Genomic DNA, 23,110 nt, shown 5'->3' with positions numbered 1-23,110 from the left:
TACAGAAATTTTCATTGTGCATCACTTTTGGTACATCTTTTTTGCTTTCAAATGTGCCCCAAGATGAAGCAATTTTCTTATGAAATGCTTTCCAACAAACTTTTTTCAAAAATAAAATGCAAAATTATCGCCCAACTAATAAAATCTCATTCAAGAAGGGTTGGATCTAAATATCTGATGTATGCTTATTTGATTCACACACCCACTCACAATTAGGGGTGTCAATGGGTCGAGTTTGACCCGAGCCCGACCCCTACCAAACCCTATAGGGTCTGGGTTTGGTGATAAATAACAAGGACCGATTAAAATCTGGGTTGGACCCAAAAGGTCCTATTAATATATGCAGCCAGGTATGGTTTATGAAATTTCATACCAGACCTAGGCTCAACTCAAGTTTGGATAAAGATCCACAAATTTTCAATGTAAAAATGATAAAAATATTAGTTTACTGTGTACGGTCCTGGTTTGGTTCATGTAATTTTTATAGGATTCAGGTATGTTTTTTCTCATGGTGGATCTGATTAAACCCAAATAAGGACTTGATACCACCATCTCAAATCAAGTTGATTCTGATTCTACCTGAATAGGAACCAAACCCGTTGACACCCTTACCCACAATATGAGAGAGAGAGAGGTGGACTTTGGGTCGGGTACTAGACCCAAGATGGGCTCGGTTCAGGCTGTCTTGTACAGTCCGAGACCCCATAAATGTTGGGCCCAATTAAAATCATATAAGTTGTTTTGTTAACAAAAAAAAACATTGTTTTTTATTAGAAAGTTAGGCAATTGAATCTATAATTAAAATTTTGAGTTGTTTTTTAAAAAAAAACTGATAATTTGTGCAGTTTTTGTAATTTATTCTTGTATATTACTTTTTAAATTCTTATAAAACCAAATTTCTCATGTCATGGGATTAGAGTTCTAAGGTCAAAATCCAATTTGATTTAATGCTATCGCTTTTTAATGTTAAAAATCTTTCACTAGGGGTGGACATGATGCTAGCACAGCCTAGGACGACCATAGTTTGTCACTTGACATGGGACAAACATGACTCGAAACCCATGCAAGGCATCCCCTGGCACAAGGTCGAATCTGGGTGTATTCTTTGGTGGGTAAAGGATACCGAATATGGTTGAAATTAGGTGTGTCAACGGCTTGGGTTTACCTGGACCCGATTCATACCAAACCCTATAGGGTCCGGGTATGGTGATAAATAAAAAGACCCGATTAAGATCCGAGTCCGGACTCAAAGGTTTGATTAATACATGAATTCAGGTATAGTTTTTGAAATTTTATACCAGACCTAGACCCGAATCTAGTTTCGATTAAGACCTACAAATTTTCAATGTAAAAATGATAAAAAATATTATTTTACTATGACCCAAGTCTGGTTCATGTAGTTCTTATCGGGTTCGGGTATGGTTTCTCTTATTATGGGTCTGATTAAACCCAGGTCTGGACCTGATAGCATACCCAAAAATCAGGGTCAGGTTTGGTTCCACCTGGGTCCAAACCAGACGGGACCGTTGACACCCCTACTCACTAGTGGATAAATGACATCTCAAGAGTTTTTGTAATCGTAGGCTTGTCAATGCGTGGTAAGTTTTTCCTTGACCTAACAAAAAAATAATAAATGCCATTAGTATAAATGGAATTGAAATGGGCGAGTTGGTTTGGATCAGTGTTGTTAGCATCGGGCCTGAATCGGCCTATATGTAACGTATCGCCACAAAATCGATACTGACCTGAATTGACTACTTTTAATAAATGTAAAAAATAGTTTAAAATTATTTTTAATAGCTTTAACACCTGTCATGTTTTGATTGAGATGTAATATATTTATTATTATTATTTTTTGGTCAATGCAGAACAATTCACTTGAGAATCGGCATCGGCAGATTCACTTGAATCATTGGCCAAACGACACAGGTCTGGTTCTCGTACTGACAACATTAGTTTGGATCCATTTAGTAATATTCTCATCTACAAATTGTCCAACTCCGGCTAATCAATCAAACATGGTTGAGAATCTTCACTTAATGAAACTAGGGATGGCAGTGGACCGGGGGAAAGCGGGCCCCCGCCCCGCTCCGTTTGGACAGGGGATGAAGGGTATGAAATGGGGATGGAGGCGGGGACGAAGGTTAAAATCCATCCCCGTTCAGGGATGGAGGCGAGGATGGACGTACCCTTTTCCCCGCCCCGTCCCCACCACAATCCCCACCTCATCCCCGCCCCCATCCCTGGATGAAGGAGGTTAAAATCCATCCCCGCCGGGGAGGGGGTGGAGACCTTGTCCCCCACCCCGCCCCACTGCCATCCCTAAATGAAACCATGCCCAAATGGCTGACCTAGTGTTAGGGGTGTCAACAGGTTGGGTTTGGTTAGGACCCAGGTGAAACCAAATTTTGGGCATGATATCGGGTTCGTACCTGTGTCTAATCGGGTCAAATATAAGATCAACCATACCCAGATATGCAAAGCCGTACCTGTGTTTTATGGGGCCTGAGGCGGAGGGAAAAAATGGGCCCCCTATTAATAGTAGGAGTTCGGTGGCAGTGCCTCCTATTTTTTTTTAAAGAATCAAAATATCAATAAAATTTGCATTCGCATTAAACAAATATAATATTCCAAATATTTATATTATATTAAATAAAAATATATAAAATATTTATATAAACTACCCAAACAATGGGCCCCTAAAATCTTTTTGAGCTCAGGGGCCTGAGGCCCAAGCCTCATTGGCCTCTTTACAGGTCCGGCTCTGCAGATATGATAAGAACTACATGAAAAAACCAGACCCGAATCATACCTGATAAAATAATAATTTTTATCATTTTTACATTGAAAATTTGTGGGTATTAATCCAAACTCAGGTCAGGTCCGGGTCTGATATAAAATTTCACAAATTATACTTGGGTCCATGTATTAATTGGATCTTTGGGTCTGGACCTGGTTCTTAATGGAGTCTTCTTATTTGTCATTATACCCAGACCCTATAGGTTTTGATCCGGTTCGAGTCCGGGTAAATCAGATCCGTTGACACACTACCTAGTGTCACACATGAACAGACCCGAACTGGGTCCAATCCAAACATGTTAAATATTTTTGGTTCCCTTAAAAACAGAGGGGGATATATTAGTTATTTTAATAAAAAGTGAGGGATGAATGTGACTGTTCCCTCGAAGGGAAGGAAAAGAAAAATTCAGATAAATTTCAGAGAGGTCCTCCAGTTTGGAAAGAATCTCCGAGAGCCGACATAGCGACGAAGAAATCGAACGAGGCGACCGTGTGTAGAACGCCTCCTCTGTATTCATTCCTTGCCGTTAGACGAGATTCCGCGTTGCCCATTTGGTGAATTCTTCAGGTACTCTCCCAATCATCCCATTCTCCGAGCCTTTTTCTGTTGATCTTTTGATGGTTTGTACAAGAAAAACCAGTCCTTCCGATTCCAATTGAAAGAAAAGGGGTTCTGGACTCATTGGGTTCCTATCTCAATTGGGTATCCACTATTTCATTGTGAATTCCTCAAAAAACTGTGCTAAAAGGTGGGAAAAAGGTGAAAAATCACAGATTGGTCATGGTTTTTCTTCTTGTTTAGAATATCCAATCGTTCGTTTCTTGAGAGTTTTCCAATGTTTTAGTTCTGTTTCTGATCAAGAAATTCCATTTCCATGCATGTTTTTTTTGTACATGTATGCCTGCTTATGATGGGATTGATGGTTTTTTTCTGTTGATCTTTCTTCTTGCTTACTTTGTTGGTGCAGTTGCATTTTCATGGTACAAAAGTTCAGCCAAGTTGTCTATCAATTGATTATGAGCAACGCATGATTGATTTTGTTTTTTTTTCTTGAGCTTAATGGGTTAAAATTGTTTTGTGACGTTGGTGGATTCTATTGTTGGTTGCTGCGTGGTAGACTTGGCCCATCTTGTTTGAATATTGAGATTAGTTGGTTTGATGCGAGCCATTCCATGCTTCTGAAGCCTGATCAGTTGGGCATGGGTAGGCATTTGCACAAATGATCAGTTGGGCATGGGTAGGCATTTGCATAAATGATCAGTTGGGCTTGGATATACTCTTGTTTGCTGTTGAGTTATAATATGGTTTTGCTTGCTTGAAAGCCATTGTTTGTCATGGTGGTCAACGTTTGATCTTGTTGGTTATGAGTGACCACATCATAGTTTGTTAATTCGAAAATCATGTTCATGATTGGTTCAGTATGAGCCAATCCTATGATTATGAAGAAGAAGCCTCTTCCTTGTCATCCTTGGTTTTTTAGTCTTGGACTCCTGCACATGTTGGCTCGTCTGTTTGTTGGCAATTTCTTTTGAATAACTTAAAAAACTTTAAAAACTTTAAAGCTTTCCCTTGCTTGTTCATTTTTTCATGGAAAGGCTAGAAGAATTATGCATGTTTTGCTCAAATTTGTTTTTTTGTTGACTGATGCTATTCTGGATTTTGGATGCTCTTTTATGAAGGGGCGATACATCAATTGGTGGGTGAAGTATGTCGACCGTTGTGTCATTCATCGAAAGGGCAATCAATGACATGCTGATTGGTCCTGATTGGGCAATAAACATTGAGATCTGTGATATAATCAACTCGGATCCAGGGTACTAACTCCTAACACCTATATATCTCTTGGAAGTATACTGTGTGAGATCTTGTTATATTGCATACATGTTCAATTTGCTTGCTATGTTTTTTAGAGGATACTCTTTGAATTTGTTGGCTCTTCATCATGTTCTTTGCAAGAAGTTAGAATTACTTACCTAATTCACATTTTAGTTTTAGTGGTCTAGCTTGTTGTTGTATGATTTTTAAACATTTCATTGAGCTTGATGATTTGTTTTTCATCTAAAGTTAGAATCATATACGAATTGTCATTTTACTTGTAGCAGTTTAGTTCTTGGTAGGTGAATAAATCATGGGTTTTGCAGCCCTTGTATATCGGATATCTTCCTGATCATGGTTAACTGTTTTGTTATCTTGCTTGAGCTGAGTGGGGTTGCTGTATTATGAAGAACTTGCTTTATTTTTTGTTGCATACACTTACTAATTTTTTCTTAAGGTATTATTTTAGTTGTGATTGGCATAAGGGTCGATAAATCTGTCAGTGTACATATGCACTTACCTGATCCATTCAGTATTTGTTGCAAGATTTAGCACAAGTATATTGATCTACTGCAAAAATTATCTAGCTAAATGCAAATGAGTCAGTGCAATGTGCATTCAAGAAATCTCACCTTTTATTGGGTGTATAAGGATCTTGCAATGGTCAGACGCAAACATTATTTTCTCATCTTATCCCATGTTGGACACCAGTCGACTTATCAAACAGGCTTCCTCATTGCTTTCACATGTACAAACACATACTCAGATGCCAAAACATGTTCAATTTATTTAATAATAAACCCATCATTTTGACTAAAGAATATTTGGCCTGCATAATTTTGCTGGGCACAATAACAATCCCAAAGAATATCAAATTACACATACAAGTAATTGTACATCTAGTAGCATGTTTTTGTGCAGGCACACGTGTGAGTGCATGCAAGACACAGACAGAACACTCATTTGGTTCCTTTTCTTCAACACCTTCTGCTTGGACCACATTCTGCAACTTTTTGGCATTTTATGGCTTGGTGTGGCCTGCTGCAAATGAAGCAAGAGAGTGTTAACTTCGTGTTATTTCAAGAGCCTCCAACCAGTAGTTCCTTATAATGTATCTGGGATCAATAAACATTGAAAACTATGTTGGAACACTTTCATTTACTTGTCCTTGCTGTTTAAGATGAAGGGCAGGAATTACTCATCTCTTCAAGGGAGGTTTTATTTGTTACTTCGGTTCAGTACTTCGTTACTCGTTGCAACTGCAGCTTATCTAATTCTTTATTATTCTATTCTATTTTTTGTGTACTGCTTGAGATTATTATTCTATTCTTCTATTTTTTGTGTACTGCTTGAGATTAGTCTTATACATCATTCAAAATTTCATCTGGATTATTTAGAGGTAGTTTCTTTGTCACTGCTACCTATTCTCTTGTTCAATCACTTGAATTTTTCTGCACTTTCATTGCTTTGTTCTCAGTAAAAATAGCTGTTACAGATTTGATATCTTTGAACACAATTTTCTTTTTGGATTACAGGCAGGCTAAAGATGCCATAAAAACAATCAAGAAGCGTCTTGGAAATAAAAACCCTAAAATACAGATTCTTGCTCTCACTGTGAGTATTTTGTTCCTTTTATTTTTGTACTCTAGTGAAGTATTTATTTACCTTATCTTCTAATTGGCCAGAAAATAGGACCTTGTGTAATTTTGAATTTGTTGGATGTTGCATTTAGCCGGTTAGCTAAGTTGGGCCACCATAATGGTACTTGCAAATCAAATGTAAAGGTACTGCTACATTTGATTGTTTGGGATAATATTATCAGGTATTTTAGCATTTCAAGTATAAAAGATTTTATTTTCTTCAAAACATATTCAGGATGTATTTATTTGGTACACACACGGAGCTAGAAAGATGGCGTGCCTTCAGTAAGACGGAGGCTTCCCATTCATAAGTCTGTTCCTTTTTCTGAAAGTCATTCTCTTCTGTTGGAAGGGGAACCTACTGGATTTATGCCAATATATTCTGCCTCTCCCTGGCCCTGAATGGTGCATCTTTTAAAGGGAAAAATGTGTTTGTTTTCTAAAATAATATTAACATAGAGCCTGTTAAATTGCACATATATATATATATATATATATATCTGTGTATATGGTATTATATATATGTTTGTGTACATGTATATGTACATATATACTTATATATACATACTATATGTATACACTTCTTTTTGTAATATTATTATTATATATAATATATTATTGGGAGAGTCAAACTGATTTGACTTTTCTCCCAACCGCTAGAAATTCTAGCCGTTGGGGCAAGTCAAACCAGTTTGACTGCTCCCAATGGCTAGAAATTCTATCTCCAATTTCTAGCCATTGGAGCAAGTCAAACCAGTTTGACTACTTTCTAGCCATTGGGCGCAGTCAAACTGGTTTGACTACTCCCACCGGCTAGAATTTCTAGCCATTGGGAGCTTCTCTCCCACTTTGTATTGCTCTCTCTCTTTTCTACAACTCTCTCCTCTCCTTTTGTGTATAAATAAGGGTGTTATCCCCTTTGTAACATCTGCCTTATTGTGTATCCCCTTTGTGGGATTTGTGAGTGTGTTCTCTTAGAACACTTTTGTGGTTCTCTTTGTGGGTTTTGTAAGTGTGTTCCTTAGAGAACACTTTTTGTTGTTATCTACTCAAGTTGAAGATTGGTGGACTTTTTGGTTCGTGATTAAAGCCTCCTTGATTCTTTAGATGGTATCAGAGCTTGGAAGTATTGGAGATCATTTGAAGACTCTTCTTCAAAGTGTTGGTGATCTTGCAAGTTTTCAAGTGATAGTGTGAATCATTGGTGGAGGAGTGCTCATGTTCCTCATATTGCCTCTTCTTTCTTATCTCCTTTTTCTCTTCTCTTCTCTTAGCCCTTGTAAAAAATAGATACAATGATAATGTCACCGTTAAACCCATAAAACTCAATGATTTCAATTATTGTACATAGACGTCTATTATGAATCACTTTATTTGGGGAAAAGGGTTGTGGGGACTAGTAGATGGATCCGACCCAGAACCTAAACTAATTTTCACTAAGGTATAGGGTGAGAAAGATTTGCTTCTAACCGAAAACGAGATACGACTATAACCATTTATGAGAAGAAGTGGAAGGAATGAAAGATAGGACATGCCAAGATCATGTCTTGCTTATTAGTAGTGTAGATGTTAAAAAATATTCAAACCTTGCCAAATTTGAGCATGGTAACAAAGCTTGGGATTATCTTAAGAGAATGTATTCTCTTAAAGATATTGCATATATATGCAATGTGCAAGATAGAGTTCGGAATATGGTCCAAGGAGATCAAACTATTAGAAAATACTATAATGACCTATCCGAACTTTGGGAAGAATTGACTCTCTTAGGGCCAAAATGGCATTGTCCCGAAGATATAGAACTTTGCCAAAGGCAAATAGATGCAGAACATTTCTACCAATTCATCAATAATGTAAGACCGACATTTGAATCTACGAAGTCTATTCTTCTCCATTGAGGAAAAGTTCCCTCTATTAAAGTTACTATATAAGAGTTGAGCATGAAGGAAAATATATTGAAAAAACATATAAGCAAAAGTGAAGATGACTCGATCTTGGCTGTTTCTAGACCGGAAAACTATGTTCGTATATATAAACTACCTCACTATAGAAGATAAGGAAATGACTATGATAGAAAGAAAATTATTTGTTATTTTGCCATGAACCGGGACACACTAAGCCCCAATGTCCTAAACTAAAAGGGACATTTGATAAGAAGGTTGCTTTGGTTGGCTCTCCACAAGAGTCAAAGGACATTCCCATATCCCAAGAATCATCTATTGGAAGCATGCCTCTAGCTCAATTATTTGAAGCCTCTTAGAGGATCATCTTCCTTATCTGGAGTTGTGGTATCATTTTATTCTGACCCCGGTAAGACTCATTGGCTTCTTGATTCCGGTGCATCTTTTGACATGATTCCAAACTATGCTATTTTATCTGAATGTTATAACAACTCAAGTATGTCAAAAGTTTTTACGACCGATGGTACACCTCTTGAAATCAAAGGAATATGAAGTTTTGAAAAGAATCTTTCAAACTCCAAAAAAAATCTTGTTCCAAAAAATAGATACATTCCTAAATTAAATTTAAATCTTTTATCCATATTCCAAATATTTGATTATGGTTGTAATGTCTCATTCTCTTTAAATGAATGTTTGATGCAGGATCATCAGTCAGGGAAGCTGATTGGGCAAGGCCATAGAGAGTGCGGTCTCTACTTTATGGACTTTTTAGAGATACCAAAAGATGTCTTTTGTTGTAATGTCCAAAAAATTGATTTAAACTTGTGGCATAAAAGATTAGGCCATCCTACTGTATCTAAAATACAATATTTTCCAAGTTTGAAAAAAATTTGTAATATTAATGGTTTCACTTGTGAAGATTGTGTACTTGAAAAAATGAAAATATTGCCATTCAAAGCTAGCACTTTTATTTCATTTAGGCCATTTGAGTTGGTTAATTTGGATGTTTGGGGTCAAACACCAGTTGTGTCTAAAGGTGGGTATGCATATTATGTTATTTTTATTGATGACTTTAATATATATTGTTGGATTTACTTAAGCATAAATCTAAAGTGTTTTTCCATTTTCAAAATTTTCATAAGATGGTCAAAAATAGATTTAAAAATGATATTTTTATATTTCGTACTGGTTCAAGGAGAGATTTTTTGTCAAGGGAATTTAAAAATGATCTTCACTCACATGACATCACACATCAAAGATCTTGTTCACACACACCACAACAAAATGGCTTAGCTGAGAGAAAGCATCGACACATTATTTAAACTTCAAGGACTTTACTTATTGCTAACTATGTGCCTAAGGTCTTTTGGGCAGAAGTTGTCTTGACTGTGCCGTTTTCTTCTTTGCACAATATTTCACCGGTTGATAAACCCTTTAAACTCAACTTTGATTATTCCATATTGCAAACTTTTGGTTGCAAATATTTTATTTTAACCAATAAGAATGACAAATTTTTCTCCTAGAGATACTACTTATTGCTTTCTGTGGTTATGCCGACAACCAAAAAGGATATAAGTGTTATGATTCTAAAAATGAGAAATTATACATCTTAAGAAATGTAACTTTCTTGGAAAAAGAAAAATTCTTTGATAAGGATAAACTTAAGGAAGTAGTCAAGTACTCTTTTTTGTTTGATCTTGTTTCAAATCAAGATATTGACAATTGTGATTACAAGCATGATTTAGAGAATGATATTGAATCTAGAGATTTTGATTGTCTTGATGAATTGCCCACAATGATTCAACTTGTATTCAATATTCTAGACAGGAAAATCAAAATCCTCCATGTGCACTTGAAAAGTTTTCTAACCTTAATAAAGATGAACTATAAATTAGGAAATCATCTAGAATATAAAACCCCCCATCAAAATTTGTATCCTATGAGTTTTTTTGTTCAAAATAACAAGCGTGCATAGCTTTAATTCATTCATATGTAGAACCCTCATCTTACACTCAGGCTAAAGAAGACCCTGAATGGGTTAAAGCTATGAGGGTAGAAACTTGAAGCTTTTGAAAGGGCTCAAACTTAGTGTATTCAAAATCTTTTATCATGAAAGAAACTCATAGGGTGTAGATGGGTATACAAAATAAAACCCAAGAGTGATGGAACTCTTGAGCGATATAAAGCTAGGCTACTTGCAAAGGAATATTTGCAAGAATATGACATATATTATGAAAAAACCTTTGCACTGAACTCTTATTGCAGTGACTTCAATTAAAAGTTGGTCTATATACCAAATGGATGCTAAAAACACTTTTTTAAATGAAAATCTTATAGAAGAAGTTTACATGGAGGCACCCCCTGGTATGAGTCTTCCTCAAGGCAAGACTCTTTGTCTGCATAAGGCATTATATGGTTTAAAGCAAGCTCTCAAAGCTTGGTACGATAGATTTAATAATGTTATGCTTAATATTGACTTTAGATCTTGTGTGACTGACACTGCTTTATTTGTTAAGAATTCTAATGCAGGTTTTGTCATTATGCATTTTTATGTTGATGATATGATAATCACTGGAAGAGACACACATAAAGTTTAACATATTAAAAATATTCTTAAAACTAGTTTTGAAATGATTGATTTGGGTTTTCTATGTTACTTTCTAGGAATAGAAATTGTTTATTCCCCTAGAGAGCATTTATTATCTTAGTTTAAGTTTGCTTTTGATATCGTTCTCAGGTCTGTAATATCAGATTATAAGAAGGTTATTACTCTAGATGATTCAACTCCTTATAGACAGCTCATCAGAGCTATTTCTTGCTTGACTATTACTAGACCTGATATAGTACACGTTGGACATACAACTGTTCATATGGGAGTTGTTTTGTGTATTATTAGATATTTTAAAAATTATATTTCTAAAAGCCTGTTTATGTCTTCCTCTTCTGCATTAGATTTACTTGCATATATAGATGCAGACTGGGGCGATAATTCTAATAATAGACATTCAACCACTAATTTTTGTGTTTTCTTAGATGAATTATTGATCTCATGGAAGTGCAAAAAACAACAAAAAAGTCTCTCTTTTCTCAACTGAAGTAGAGTATTGGGCCATGACTTTTACCCCAATGAATGTGGTGTGGTTGAGAAGACTGCTGACTGATATAGGAATTAAGATTCTAGGAGCTTCAAAGATGTGCTGCGACAACAAAAGCGCTATTTACATTGCCAGCAGCCAGTGTTGTGAAAAGCGTTGAGGCGTAGCGAGGCGCTCCAGCAAAAATTGAGGCGTAAAGCGTAAGCCTTAAAATTTTTTTTTGAAAACTTAAAAAAAACTATAAAAAAATATATAAATATATAAATATATAAATAAATAAATACTTTATTGATGAAGTAACAACCAATAAGAAATAAAAAATCTCAAATAAGCACTAAAAAATATGAGATTAACATATAAAAGTAACTAAGAAAGTGATTACATAACTGGAAAACTAATTATATAACTGAAAAATATAATGTCCAACTGAAAAACTAATTATATAACTGAAAAATATAATGTCCTATGAAGCAATACCTAAGAAACTGATTGTATAACTGAAAAACTAATTTTATATCTTCTTCCAACTAATTATATAACTGTAACTATCTTCTTCTTCTATAAAGCAGTAACTAAGAAACTGATTGTATAACTGAAAAACTAATTATATAACTATAACTTCTTCTTCTTCTTATTTTTAGTGTTAAATTGTATATATATATATATATATATTTGTGTATATGGTATTATATATACGTATATGTACATGTATATGCATATATATACTTGTATATACATACTATATGTGTATACTTCTTTTTGTAATATATATTATCATATATAATATATTAGTTGAGAGAGTCAAACTGATTTGACTGCTCCCAACGGCTAGAATTTCTAGCCGTTGGGAGCTTCTATCCCACTTTGTGTTGTTCTCTCTCTCTCTCTCTTTTCTACAACTCTCTCCTCCTTTTGTGTATAAATATGGGTGTTATCCCCTTTGTAACATCATGCTTTTGCATACTCATTCCATTGAATAAAAATATATTTTTTATATTGTGGCTTATTGTGTATCCTCTTTGTAGGATTTATGAGTGTGTTCTCTTAGAACACTTTTGTGGTTACCTTTGTGGGTTTTGTAAGCATGTTCCTTAGAGAACACTTTTTGTTGTTATCTACTTAAGTTGAAGATTGGTGGACTTTTTGGTTCGTGATTGAAGCCTCCTTGAATCTTTACAGAGCCATCTCTTCTAATTGGTGGGATATAAGATTTTCATCACTTCTAAGGGGTAAGGCGCCAATAAAGTTAGATGCTTTGATTCTAGGATCTAATTTATCTTGGTTAATCCTCCTAGTATAAAAGTACAGACATACTAAGGTGCATTTGGTTGTTCATAAAAGATGGGAGCAGTGTATTGAAAGTGCGGAGATCCTTTTACTTAAGAGATCGACCACATTGTATTGATTACATATTCATAAATAACTCATTGTATTTATCTGGTTTTTCTTTTTTGTTTCTGTGCAGTATGATGATTCTCCTCATTAAAATTGCGGATGACTTCTCTAAATATCTGGTGCAGGTACTGGAGACAATTAGCAAGAACTGTGGAGACTATGTGCATTCGCAAATTGAGCGAGAAATTTTGCCTGAAATGGTGAAAATAGTTAAGAAGAAGGTGGTGTATGGTTCCACTGAAACTTGATTTATGTTTCCATGTTTGGTTGTTTTGTTTAAATTATTGTGATGCTTTTGTTTAATTTTTAATGTTCTGCAGCCAGATTTGCTTGTAAGAGAGAAGATATTGTTTCTTCTGGACACATGGCAGGAAGCTTTTGGAGGGTATGGTGGAAAGTATCCGCAGTTTTATGCTGCTTATAGTGAACTAAAGGTATGGAACCTTAGATACAGGGATCCTCACTTTTTTTAGTTCTTTATATATCTTGTTGAAGGTTCATGGAAGTTGTCTTGTATTTAAGGTTGAACTAAGAATAATTTCACAGTTGAGAAACAGAGGTTTGAAATTATGGATGAAGTGGGAATTGTTGGAAGTCTCACCCATTTAATTTTGTTAGTATTCCATGCTAGTGATTAGCAAGGGGAAAAGACCTACTTTGCATTTCTAATTACCTGTCCATGGTGCAATGATTATGCTCTCAAGATTTGGGAGATAAAAGGGAATTCTAGATGCCATTTTTTTTATTATAATTGGATGTTGGAACAAGAAATCATTTGTCTTCTTGTTTCAAAGGAAGAAGTTCCAGTTTCCTGGTTGTCTGTTCCAGATAAATTGTTCAATAAACATGGCACCTTGAAAGTGAAGGGTCAACAACACAGGAATCTGAAAAGCATTAATTTGATCCATGTCCTAAGAGATGCTTTTGTGCGCATTATGCTACCACTGAGTTAAAACTTTTTCCAGCAACAGGGTAAAAAGGAACTGAAGCTATGTGGACGAAATGGCCTTTTTAACTACCATGAAACTGAGTTATGATTAGATGGTAAAGGTAAATGGAATTCCCATTAATGAGTATTCCTAAAAATCCTTGTTGTTGCCTATCAAGATCATAAGGGACACTCTGAGGGCCCGTTTATTTCATTCCCATGGAAAGGAATGACCTTTCGTGAGAAAGGGCATGGATTTCTAAAAAATCCTGCCAGCTCAGCCTTCGCATGAGAATGCTTTCATATGGGGGGAGGTATGGAAGGATTTTCACATGAAAAGTAGTAGGTGGTGGGGAAAACTGGTGCCCACTTGTGCTAGGATGGCACTTTCCCACCATGATGATTTGATGTTTGTTTGACTCGTGGTGGGAAAGGTATGCCAGCTCAGCAATTTCCCATGAAAATTGTATGAAACAAACAGGCCCTGATTGAAATGTCTAATTTTATCCCAGTTGTAGGAAATTGATGGGACTCTCAATCTGATTCCACAAGTCATGCAAATGCATGAATTGTGGATCTGGTGAGAGTTCTCGCTGGTGGTATCTGAAGACACACTAAGGTCATGGTCACCAGTATTGATGATATTTAAAAAAATATTGCATTCTACAGGGAATTTTCACAAAAGCCAAGGTCATAGTCACCAGTATCAATGATATTTCAAAAAACATTGCATTCTAACAGGAATTTTCACAAAAGCCAAAAAGATGAAATCATCATAATATTAGAAAAGTATACAATAAGATCATTTTTTATTTTTATTTTTTGAAGTTTGTTTTTTTTAATTTTTAAAAATATCTCAAGATTTTCCTGAAAAATCCCATCTTCTTATGAGTTTCCCAAGAAGACCACCAGTATTTGTTGAGACTGATATTGGTGATTATGCCTAATTTTGTGAATGATGTACTTGAGTTTTTCTTTTGGAACGATATTTGATTTAATTTGTTGATAAGCGATTGCTCTCTGTTGTCTTCGCAATGCAGTCCTTATGTCGACTGTGACTTCTTGAGGCTTGTTCTTTCCTTGCCTTCTGTCATTGGGCCTAATGTATGAAGAAAAAGCTTAAATGACAAATTTGATAAATCATGGTTTTTGATTTCTTAATGGGGTCCATTTCTTCTATGGCATGGTAATAGAAGGCATTTTCTGGACTCCAGTTGAAGAATGGGAATACCCGTGCATGGAAAAACTATTGTTCCAAAATTATTCTGAAAATATTGTTTTGCTAGCCTAGGAAGTTCCATACACTCTGTCAAACTCTTTCAAGATCCTTTTATTTTTTCCAGTATTTTTACTTTAAAGTTTAAACTATTTCTTTTGCAAAGATTTCCAAGTAGTGATTTTTTTTTCTGGGCATCTGTAGCAGCTCAGAATGGTAGCGTTGGACCTTGTTAATGTTGGAACATATGGGGTCTCACAGATATCTTTGAGTCAATGTTTTTGATCTGTTATGCTAATCTCTGTGATGCAATTGTTTGTTACATGTGCAGTGAATGTGATTTTGTTTGCTTACACTCATGCTTAATATCCATGGAATTGATATGTGCACTCTGCCTTTTTGTCTGCAATACAACTTTTTGATATTCAAGACCTGTATGGTTTGGTGGTATCTCACAATTGTTGAGAATCATTATGCTACCCAGATGTGGACCTTGGCAGGGAGCAGCTGTTCCAACCCATGTTTTAGGCTTCCAGTTTGATTGCAATATATTGTGAGATACACATTTTAGGTAGTGCCAAGACCAACGTTTGGTTGGATTCTGTTAAGAAATCAATTTACTGCAAAGAGATATGATGATATCATGTTTGTAGACAATCTCATATATGATCATTGCAAAATTTTACTTTCGCAAGTCAACTGACTTTTTGAAAACTCATCTCCGTTTTGAAAATATGGAAAAATTAGGAAATGGGACTCGTTTGTCGGTACAAGGTTCAACCTTTCCTGGCGCGAGTAATCGAACCAAGGATTGAACTGTATGCCTTGCTTCACTTAAATGTCTAAGTAATTATTCTAAGTCTTAGAATGCAGAAAAGCGAATCAATCATGTGACTTTGAGAAAATTTTCAAGAAAAATCCTGATGCATGCTTAGAATGGCCTTGATATTGCTCTGAAATTGTTTTGAGATCATTTTGAAGTTGCTTTGAAATGGTTTTGAAAATTGTTTTGAAATTATTTTGAAAGGAGATATTTTGAAAAATCGTGATGCCTGCTTGGAATCACTTTGAAAATGCTTTGAAAAAGGAGATATTTTTAGAAAATCGACTTTGAAGAAGGAAAATCCAGGTGATTGAAGTTGAAATTGAAACTGCTTTGAAATTATCTTGAAATTGAAATTGCTTCGAATTTGAAATTGCTTTGAGATTGTCTTGAAATTAAAATTGCTTTGAAATTGAAATTGAAATTGAAATTGAGATTGTTTTGAAAGAGATTTGAATTGCTTAAAACTTAATTTAAAAAGATGTTTTGAAAAATTCAAAATTTTGAAAATGCTTTGAAATTACTTTAAAATTATTTTGAAAGGGATTTAAAGTTGATTTGAAATTACATCAAAATTGCTTTAAAATTATTATTTTTTTTGAAAGGCGATATTTTGAGAAAATCGGTTTTTGAAGAGAGAAAATCCATATGGTTTTGAGAAAATTGATTTTGAAGAATATCTCCTTGTTTTTGAAAAGTTTAAGAAAAGAAACTTCTATAAATCTCCTTTGATTTTGAAGTTTGTTTTTTTTGTGCCTTTATAAAATTTAATAAAGATGAATTTGCCACGTATCCATGACTATGACCACAAATATGTTTTGAATACATCTTATTAAATTCTAAATATCTTAAAAACCTTTCTGAAATATGTAATGATTTTGAAAATGACCTAAGAGTGTAGGCCTTTTGTAACTTAAAAGAAATTAATAAATCTGAATTTCATTCGTATTCTGACTATGACCACAAATACGAACTCCATTAAGTTTATTAATTTCTTAGAAAAAGGTGTATGTGTCATTCGTGTTTTACCATAATTGAGATTTGAAAAATGCATATGACAAACCATAGCAGTTAATATTGAGAAAATAAACTATATGCAAATGCAATCTATCTAATGCAGAAAGAGAAATTTCCACTATTTTTGATATTTGATTACAATTTACATTGAATAATTGAATAATTGAATAATAAAATAAATAATAAATAATAAAAAAATAACATCTTGAGATTTCTTGCAAAATTAACAAACATGTTAGTGAAAAAATGTAGGCTTTTCTAGATTTATTCAACAATATCCGGAAATTAAATGATATTTTCCTGAAATAAGCCTTTTTTATGCTTTCATAAAATCAAAATCTTAAGTAAAATAAAGGATGGATGCATGATTTGATAAACTATCAAAATGAATCTGTTTTGGAAAATAAATTTCGAATTAGGGGCAAAATGACCAAAAATACCCCTAAAATTAAGACTATGGCCTTAAAATTAGGGTTTTTTGAAAGAAATTTGAAAATATACCTCACATGGAGGCTGAAAAATTTATCAAATTGATTGGAGAACATGTTGATATGATAAAAAAATATAATCAAGATTTTTAAATCATGAAAATAATGCCTGAAATTGAGAAATTAAATAAGAAAATGCCTAATTTGCTCTTTTTTTTTATCAAAATGATGACTTTTCAAAAAACCGGTTTTGAAAAATCCAATGATTGAGATGCTAAATGGCCATGAAAATTTATAAAAATTGGTATGAAGACTCCTAACAACCTTAGGAACAATCTAGAATTTAAAAATTTGGGGAAACATTAAAGAAAAACCCGAATTAGGGTTTTCTATCAAACTTTGGAAAATTGAAACAGAAATTTGCAGAAATGAAATTTATAGGAAAACCTGTCAGAGTTTTTCGGTTAAAAGGAGGCCTAAAAGAACCCAATTCAAGCCTAAATTGAACTCAATTCAAGCCCAAATTGAGTCTGTAGACTCAAGACAAGTCATAGAAACATATCCCTTTTACAGAATATGAAAACCATTTCTGAATCTTGAGATATTACTAAAACATTGGAGAATTAAATTTTAGAAACAGGAGTTTGAGATAAACAGACAGATTTCTATAATTTGGCTGTTTCAGAGGCTAAACAAACTCATTTTTTCCCAAATTTGTAGGAGAAGTTGCTTGAAAAGATCAGAAAACCATTCCAATTTTCAGAAATTGAAAATCTTTTTTGGTTTGGGCGTGGTGACTTTGCAAAGTCACTTTTCTATGTCAGAAAATGAACCTGTTATAAAAAATGATGTTCTGTAACCAGTCACAGTTTTCAACTGAAACAAAACAACAAATGACCATGAAAATTTATAAAAATTGGCACGGATAAACTAGACATGCAAATGAAGAAAACCCTTTTTACAGATCTTAAAATTCATCTCCCATTAAGGAGATATGACTCTGGGAAGTTGATCATGGATCTGAGCAACACCTGAGGATCCAGAGAGATAGGGTTTGAATTTTTGGTAAAAAAAAAAATGAAAATTGACCATAGAAATTCTTAAAAATTGACATAGGTAAACTAGACATGTAAATAAAGAAAATCTCTTTTACAGATCTTAAAAATGATCTCCGATCAGGGAGATATGATTCCGACAAAATGAACTAAGGTCTGAGCAGCATCATAATGGTGCAGGAGACAGGGTTTCGACATTTGGCTAAAATAAAATATGAAATGACCATGAGAATTTCTAAAAATTGGCAAAAATAAACTAGATTCAATAACGAAGACACCACTTTTTACGGATCAGAGAGATCATTTTCGGTTAGGGAGATATCACTCTGCCAAGTTGCTTCTGATTCTGCACATTATTATAACGATGCAGAAAACATGTTCCGATTCTTGATTTTTAAAATGGGTCATCAGATGCCCAAAAATCATGAAAATTTTACAGATTCATGGAGATATATGCATGAATCTCCCATAAAAAAATCAGATCAAAAAGATGAAAATAAACCCTCGAAATGATGATGCTAATATGAGGTCAGAATAAAAATTCATGCAGAATTGTAAAAGAAGATGAAAGAACTTAATCTAAGCTTGCAAAGAAATGAAAAGAGAGACATGCAATATTTTTTATTTTAGATGGATGAAAATAGTAATCTAAAACTAAAATGCATATACTAAAGAAACAATAAAACAAAAACAAAATAATAAAAGGGATGGAAGCAATTGCTATAGCTGATTGAAGAGGAACTCGATTTTATGGAAAAATCGAATTCCATCTTCATGGTGGATGTAATAAAATGAAAATACAACAATGAAATAATAGTAAATCAATGAAATAAACTGAAATGAAAGAGAGGAGAGGAGGTTACCTGTTGTGGAGAAGGCCTTGCTGCGATCAAAATAAAGAAGAAGATGGAGAGGGGGGCGGCTACTAGAGGAAGAAGAAGGAAGGGAAGAAGAGGGAAAGGAGAGAGAGAAAGAGGAGAGGGAGAAGAGATGGCTGAATGAGAGATAGGAGATGAGGGTGGCGTCTCCCTCTAGGCCCTCTATTTATAAAAATTTTTAGGGCTGAAGTTACGGTTTCTAGAGTTTTCCTAACTAATTGCCCTAATTAACACCTAATTAGGGTTTTTAGAATGGGCGATTTCCTCTAATTGGGTTTTATTTAAAGTTTATTTTTTTTTAACTTTTCTAATCTCTAACCTAATTAAAACACCTAAGAGACCTAAATGAGTTGAAGATTTTCTCAAATGTGGCGCCATCTAGGTGGGCCCCACATTTGGTTTTTAAAGGAATTAAAAGGTTTAAAATAAGGTTTTAAAAACAAAGTTAAAAACAAAGGAATAAAAGGTGAAAAACAAAGGAATAAAAGGTGAAAAACAAAGTTCTAAAACAAGAATAACATGAAAGGGATGATCCATGAAGTGACACCACTTAGATGGGTCTTCTGGATTTGGATTGGATCCAAGATCCATTTTAAAATTCGAGTTTGATAAAAATCTAAATCAGAAATCCGATCTGAATCCAAATCTGACATATTGAAAAGGTATTTTTATGAAAAACATCAAATGTAAGGTACTGAGTTTTGGATTTAAAAGATCAATTTTGAACCTAGGTTTAAAATCAGAGGAAGGTTTGAATTTGTATCTGGATCCGAAGTTTTGAAATGACGAATGACTCTTGATCTCGGACCATGAACTTGGTCCATGTTTGAAAATGGTGAAGGAATCCTGGATCGAAGATAAAACATTTGGAATGGATCCCGGACAATGAAAAGAATAAACTGGATCCCGGATATGAAGATAGAATTGGAAATTAGATCTGGATCAAGATGGAAATGGATCCTGGATCCTGAAAATTGAGGAATGGATCTAGAAATGATTGATTGGATCCTAGATATCTAACGAGATAATCCAGGTTCAGAGAGTAAATTAGACTCTGAATATAGATAATAGAATGAATTGAATAAAAGATCCAGGTCTAAGGTAGAAAATGGATATCGGATATCAGATCCAACATTGGATCTAATATCCAAATTGAAATATGGATTGGATCTCGGATATAGATAAAATATCAGATAAAAAAATTGATTCAAGTCCATATTGGGAATTGTCCCAGCTTGGAAATTGACAGAATTGATGTTCTGAATAAAATGACCAAGAATTTATTATTTTTTTTCGTTTTGCCTTGCAGGGTGTAGAGTGACACTGGACTGAACTGGTTTAAACTGGATAGAATTGAATTGAACTGAATTGAAGGTCAGTTATACTGAGGTGAACTAAATTTGGAGCTAAAACACTAGTTGAGCCGACTGGGGTTAGCTCAATTTTGGCTGAAATGAGCTGAAATGGATTCCAATAATGTGGGAAGTGATTTTGAACTGAAATTTGACCATTCGAACTCCTGATGAGCTCAAATTAGACACATAAAAATAGGATATACTGGAACTTACTGATTCAGAAACAATTGGATGGGATTCGAGCTAAAAATGAACTTATTTCATGTGAAATTAACCAAATTTAGTTGAAATAAAACGACACTACTCATTGTGAACTCAGAGGAGCTAGAAATGACTGACATTCTAACTCTTTTGAACTTAAGATGAGCTTGGCTGAGTCTAACTGACAAGGGTCTAAGGGTGATTTAGGGGTAAAATGGTAATTTTGCTGACAAAATGGGGGTAAAATGACCACTAAACTAGGATAGACCTAGGGGTGAGACTCCTACACTGTATTACAGGGGGTTGGCATCTGTGAAAGGAGGGTGTCCGGAATGGACCTAAAAAATTTGAGGTGTTTACAGAACCATACAAGTGTTGTGCCTCCTTGACGAGGGCTTCCCAAGATCACACACCACAAAACTTTTTTATAAGCGCACTTAGGCGCAAAAAGTCAAATGTCAGCCTGACGCACGTAGGCGCATCTTGTTGTGGCTGTAAATGTCTTGCGCGTGCAAGTGCAAGATACAATTGCACTTTGGTTTGGCGCACACAAGCGCGAGATCCTGTGGTGTGGCGTATGCAGGTGCTAGGAGCGAGATCAGCGCACGCAGGCGCGCACTGTCAGTAGTGCGCACACGCAGGTGCACAGGAATACAGAGACAGTGCGATGCTCGTGTAGAGGTTCCCGATCAAGCGCAGTTAGTTGCATTCCACACAGTGTGGCAGTGCGCAGTCAGGCGATCAGGCGCGGTAAGTTGCTCTGTTGTTCTGATGACGTGGCTCACCTCAAATCTGCATAGAAATTCCATGCATGTGGCAGTTAAGGTGGTTAAGAGCAAAAGAAGATCGATCAAGTGTGATTGCACTTGTCTGATCGCTCGGAATAGACAATCAAATAAATAAAAGAATGTGTCCCTCTGCGGGGGGCTTACAAAGAATAATTAATGGTTTTATTACAAACCCAAATTAATAATAACTTAAAATCTTAATCTAAAATAAAGAAAAAAAGTCTACAGTGCTTGAGCTTCTTGTTTCTTGATTGTCTTTTTCGGTTTTCTTATTTCTTTCGGGCTCTCTGAGAGCTCTGAGGGGCCTTTTGAGGAGACCTTTTGGGGACCTCAGAGGGCTCTTTAGGGGCTCACCACACGTTCAAACACTTTCCTTCAAGAACACAACTACGAAACAAAACAGAAACAAAACAACTAGACAAAGATTGAGAGTTGAATAAAAATCAGTAAAAAGAGTTTAAAATAACTAATAACAAACAGCTACAAGACGAAATAGCAAAACTAACTAACTAATAGTGAAACAACTAAAACAAATTATGAAATAACTAAACTACTTTAACACAACTATAAACCTAATGAATTCAATTCAAACAAAGCAATCATGAAATAAAATAATGACTAGAAACAACGTAAAATAAACAAATTGGATTAACAAAAGGGAAGCGTGAATGGAAAAACACCTAACTAGTCAATGAACAAACGTGATCTAGATTAACTAAATTACTTTAACTATTAATGATATCAGCTACGTGAACTAACCATAAGAAACTTTATTAACCCATACATTCTAACTAATTTAAAAAAGCAACTTGACTCCAAATAAAAATGTGAAATCAAAATATAACTACCAACAAAAGTTCAAAATTAACCCTAAGCTAAACAATCTAAATACTAACTAGTTAATGAATTATCTTACCCTAACTAATTAAAATGTATTGCTAACCTAACCTATGAAATATCAAATAGCGTCAATCACACTGCGTGATTGACGTTATTTAACGCTGACTAGCGAATTAACTAGAACTAAATAAGAAAACTGGAGATGACGGAAAACAAAAGCTAGGTTACTGAATTTGATATATATATATATATATATATATATATATATATATATATAGCAATAATTATTCAGACATTAAGACCAAATAAGTTGGACGATAAAATTCTGCACTATGCTCATCGTCATTCACGCCTGAACAGGGATTGCGACGGACTGATCTGATCAGTTAAAAAAATTCGTGGTTTGATGACCACGGTGGAGATGAAATTGCAAATCGATCTTCAGGATAATCTAAAGTATACCGAGTCCGTGTAATCAGCTGATCAGTCACGATGCAGATCGCACATAAAGAGGGTTCAGATCTATGGCTTAAGAAAAAGAACACTTCTCTATGCTGCATTTCTTTCAAAAAAAAAAAAACTACGAACAAACGCAGGCTATAATCTAATAAATAAAACTATTCTATTCTACCTATACTATGCAAATATATGAGATGAATATGATGCTCATGAATAAAAACTAAAACCTAATATGCTATATGCAGTGAATATGCAAAAATTCAATATAATGCATGCAATGATCCTAAAGACTACGGAGAAGGGGGGGAAGAAGTATACCTTGCGGCTTACCTCCGACGGATGGGTTGAGCTGTCAGCCAGCCCAGTAATGATATAAAAACATGCACAAAACTTCAATGTACAAGAATTAAACTTGAAAATGCATACATGACAATTTCATGTGGCCAATAATCATGTGACTTTACTTTGTGCTCAAATAT

At 34.6% G+C, this 23,110-nt stretch overlaps 1 protein-coding gene across 2 annotated transcripts in view; it reads left to right on the top strand.

The window, feature by feature from the left end:
• Window positions 1-3,241: 3,241 nt before the first annotated feature.
• Window positions 3,242-23,110, top strand: part of LOC149847412 (TOM1-like protein 3) — a 39,771-nt gene continuing 19,902 nt past the window's right edge. Inside the window, exons 1-5 of one of the 2 annotated variants that reach the window (XM_089997013.1) lie at window positions 3,242-3,367; window positions 4,480-4,614; window positions 6,151-6,229; window positions 12,769-12,864; window positions 12,964-13,077. In XM_089997013.1, coding sequence (XP_089853139.1) covers window positions 4,508-4,614; window positions 6,151-6,229; window positions 12,769-12,864; window positions 12,964-13,077 — 396 coding nt within the window. In that variant the 5' untranslated portion in view covers window positions 3,242-3,367; window positions 4,480-4,507. Of the gene's footprint in view, window positions 3,368-4,479; window positions 4,615-6,150; window positions 6,230-12,273; window positions 12,865-12,963; window positions 13,078-23,110 lie in introns of those variants that run through there. The other variant, XM_089997014.1, reaches the window with a different exon arrangement.

This window comes from Nuphar pumila, chromosome 2 (assembly GCF_984573655.1).
Source record: "Nuphar pumila chromosome 2, dmNupPumi1.hap1.1, whole genome shotgun sequence".
Taxonomy (NCBI): domain Eukaryota; kingdom Viridiplantae; phylum Streptophyta; class Magnoliopsida; order Nymphaeales; family Nymphaeaceae; genus Nuphar; species Nuphar pumila.
Note: the sequence above shows the minus strand (reverse complement) of the source record. Positions and strands in the feature narration are given on the sequence as shown.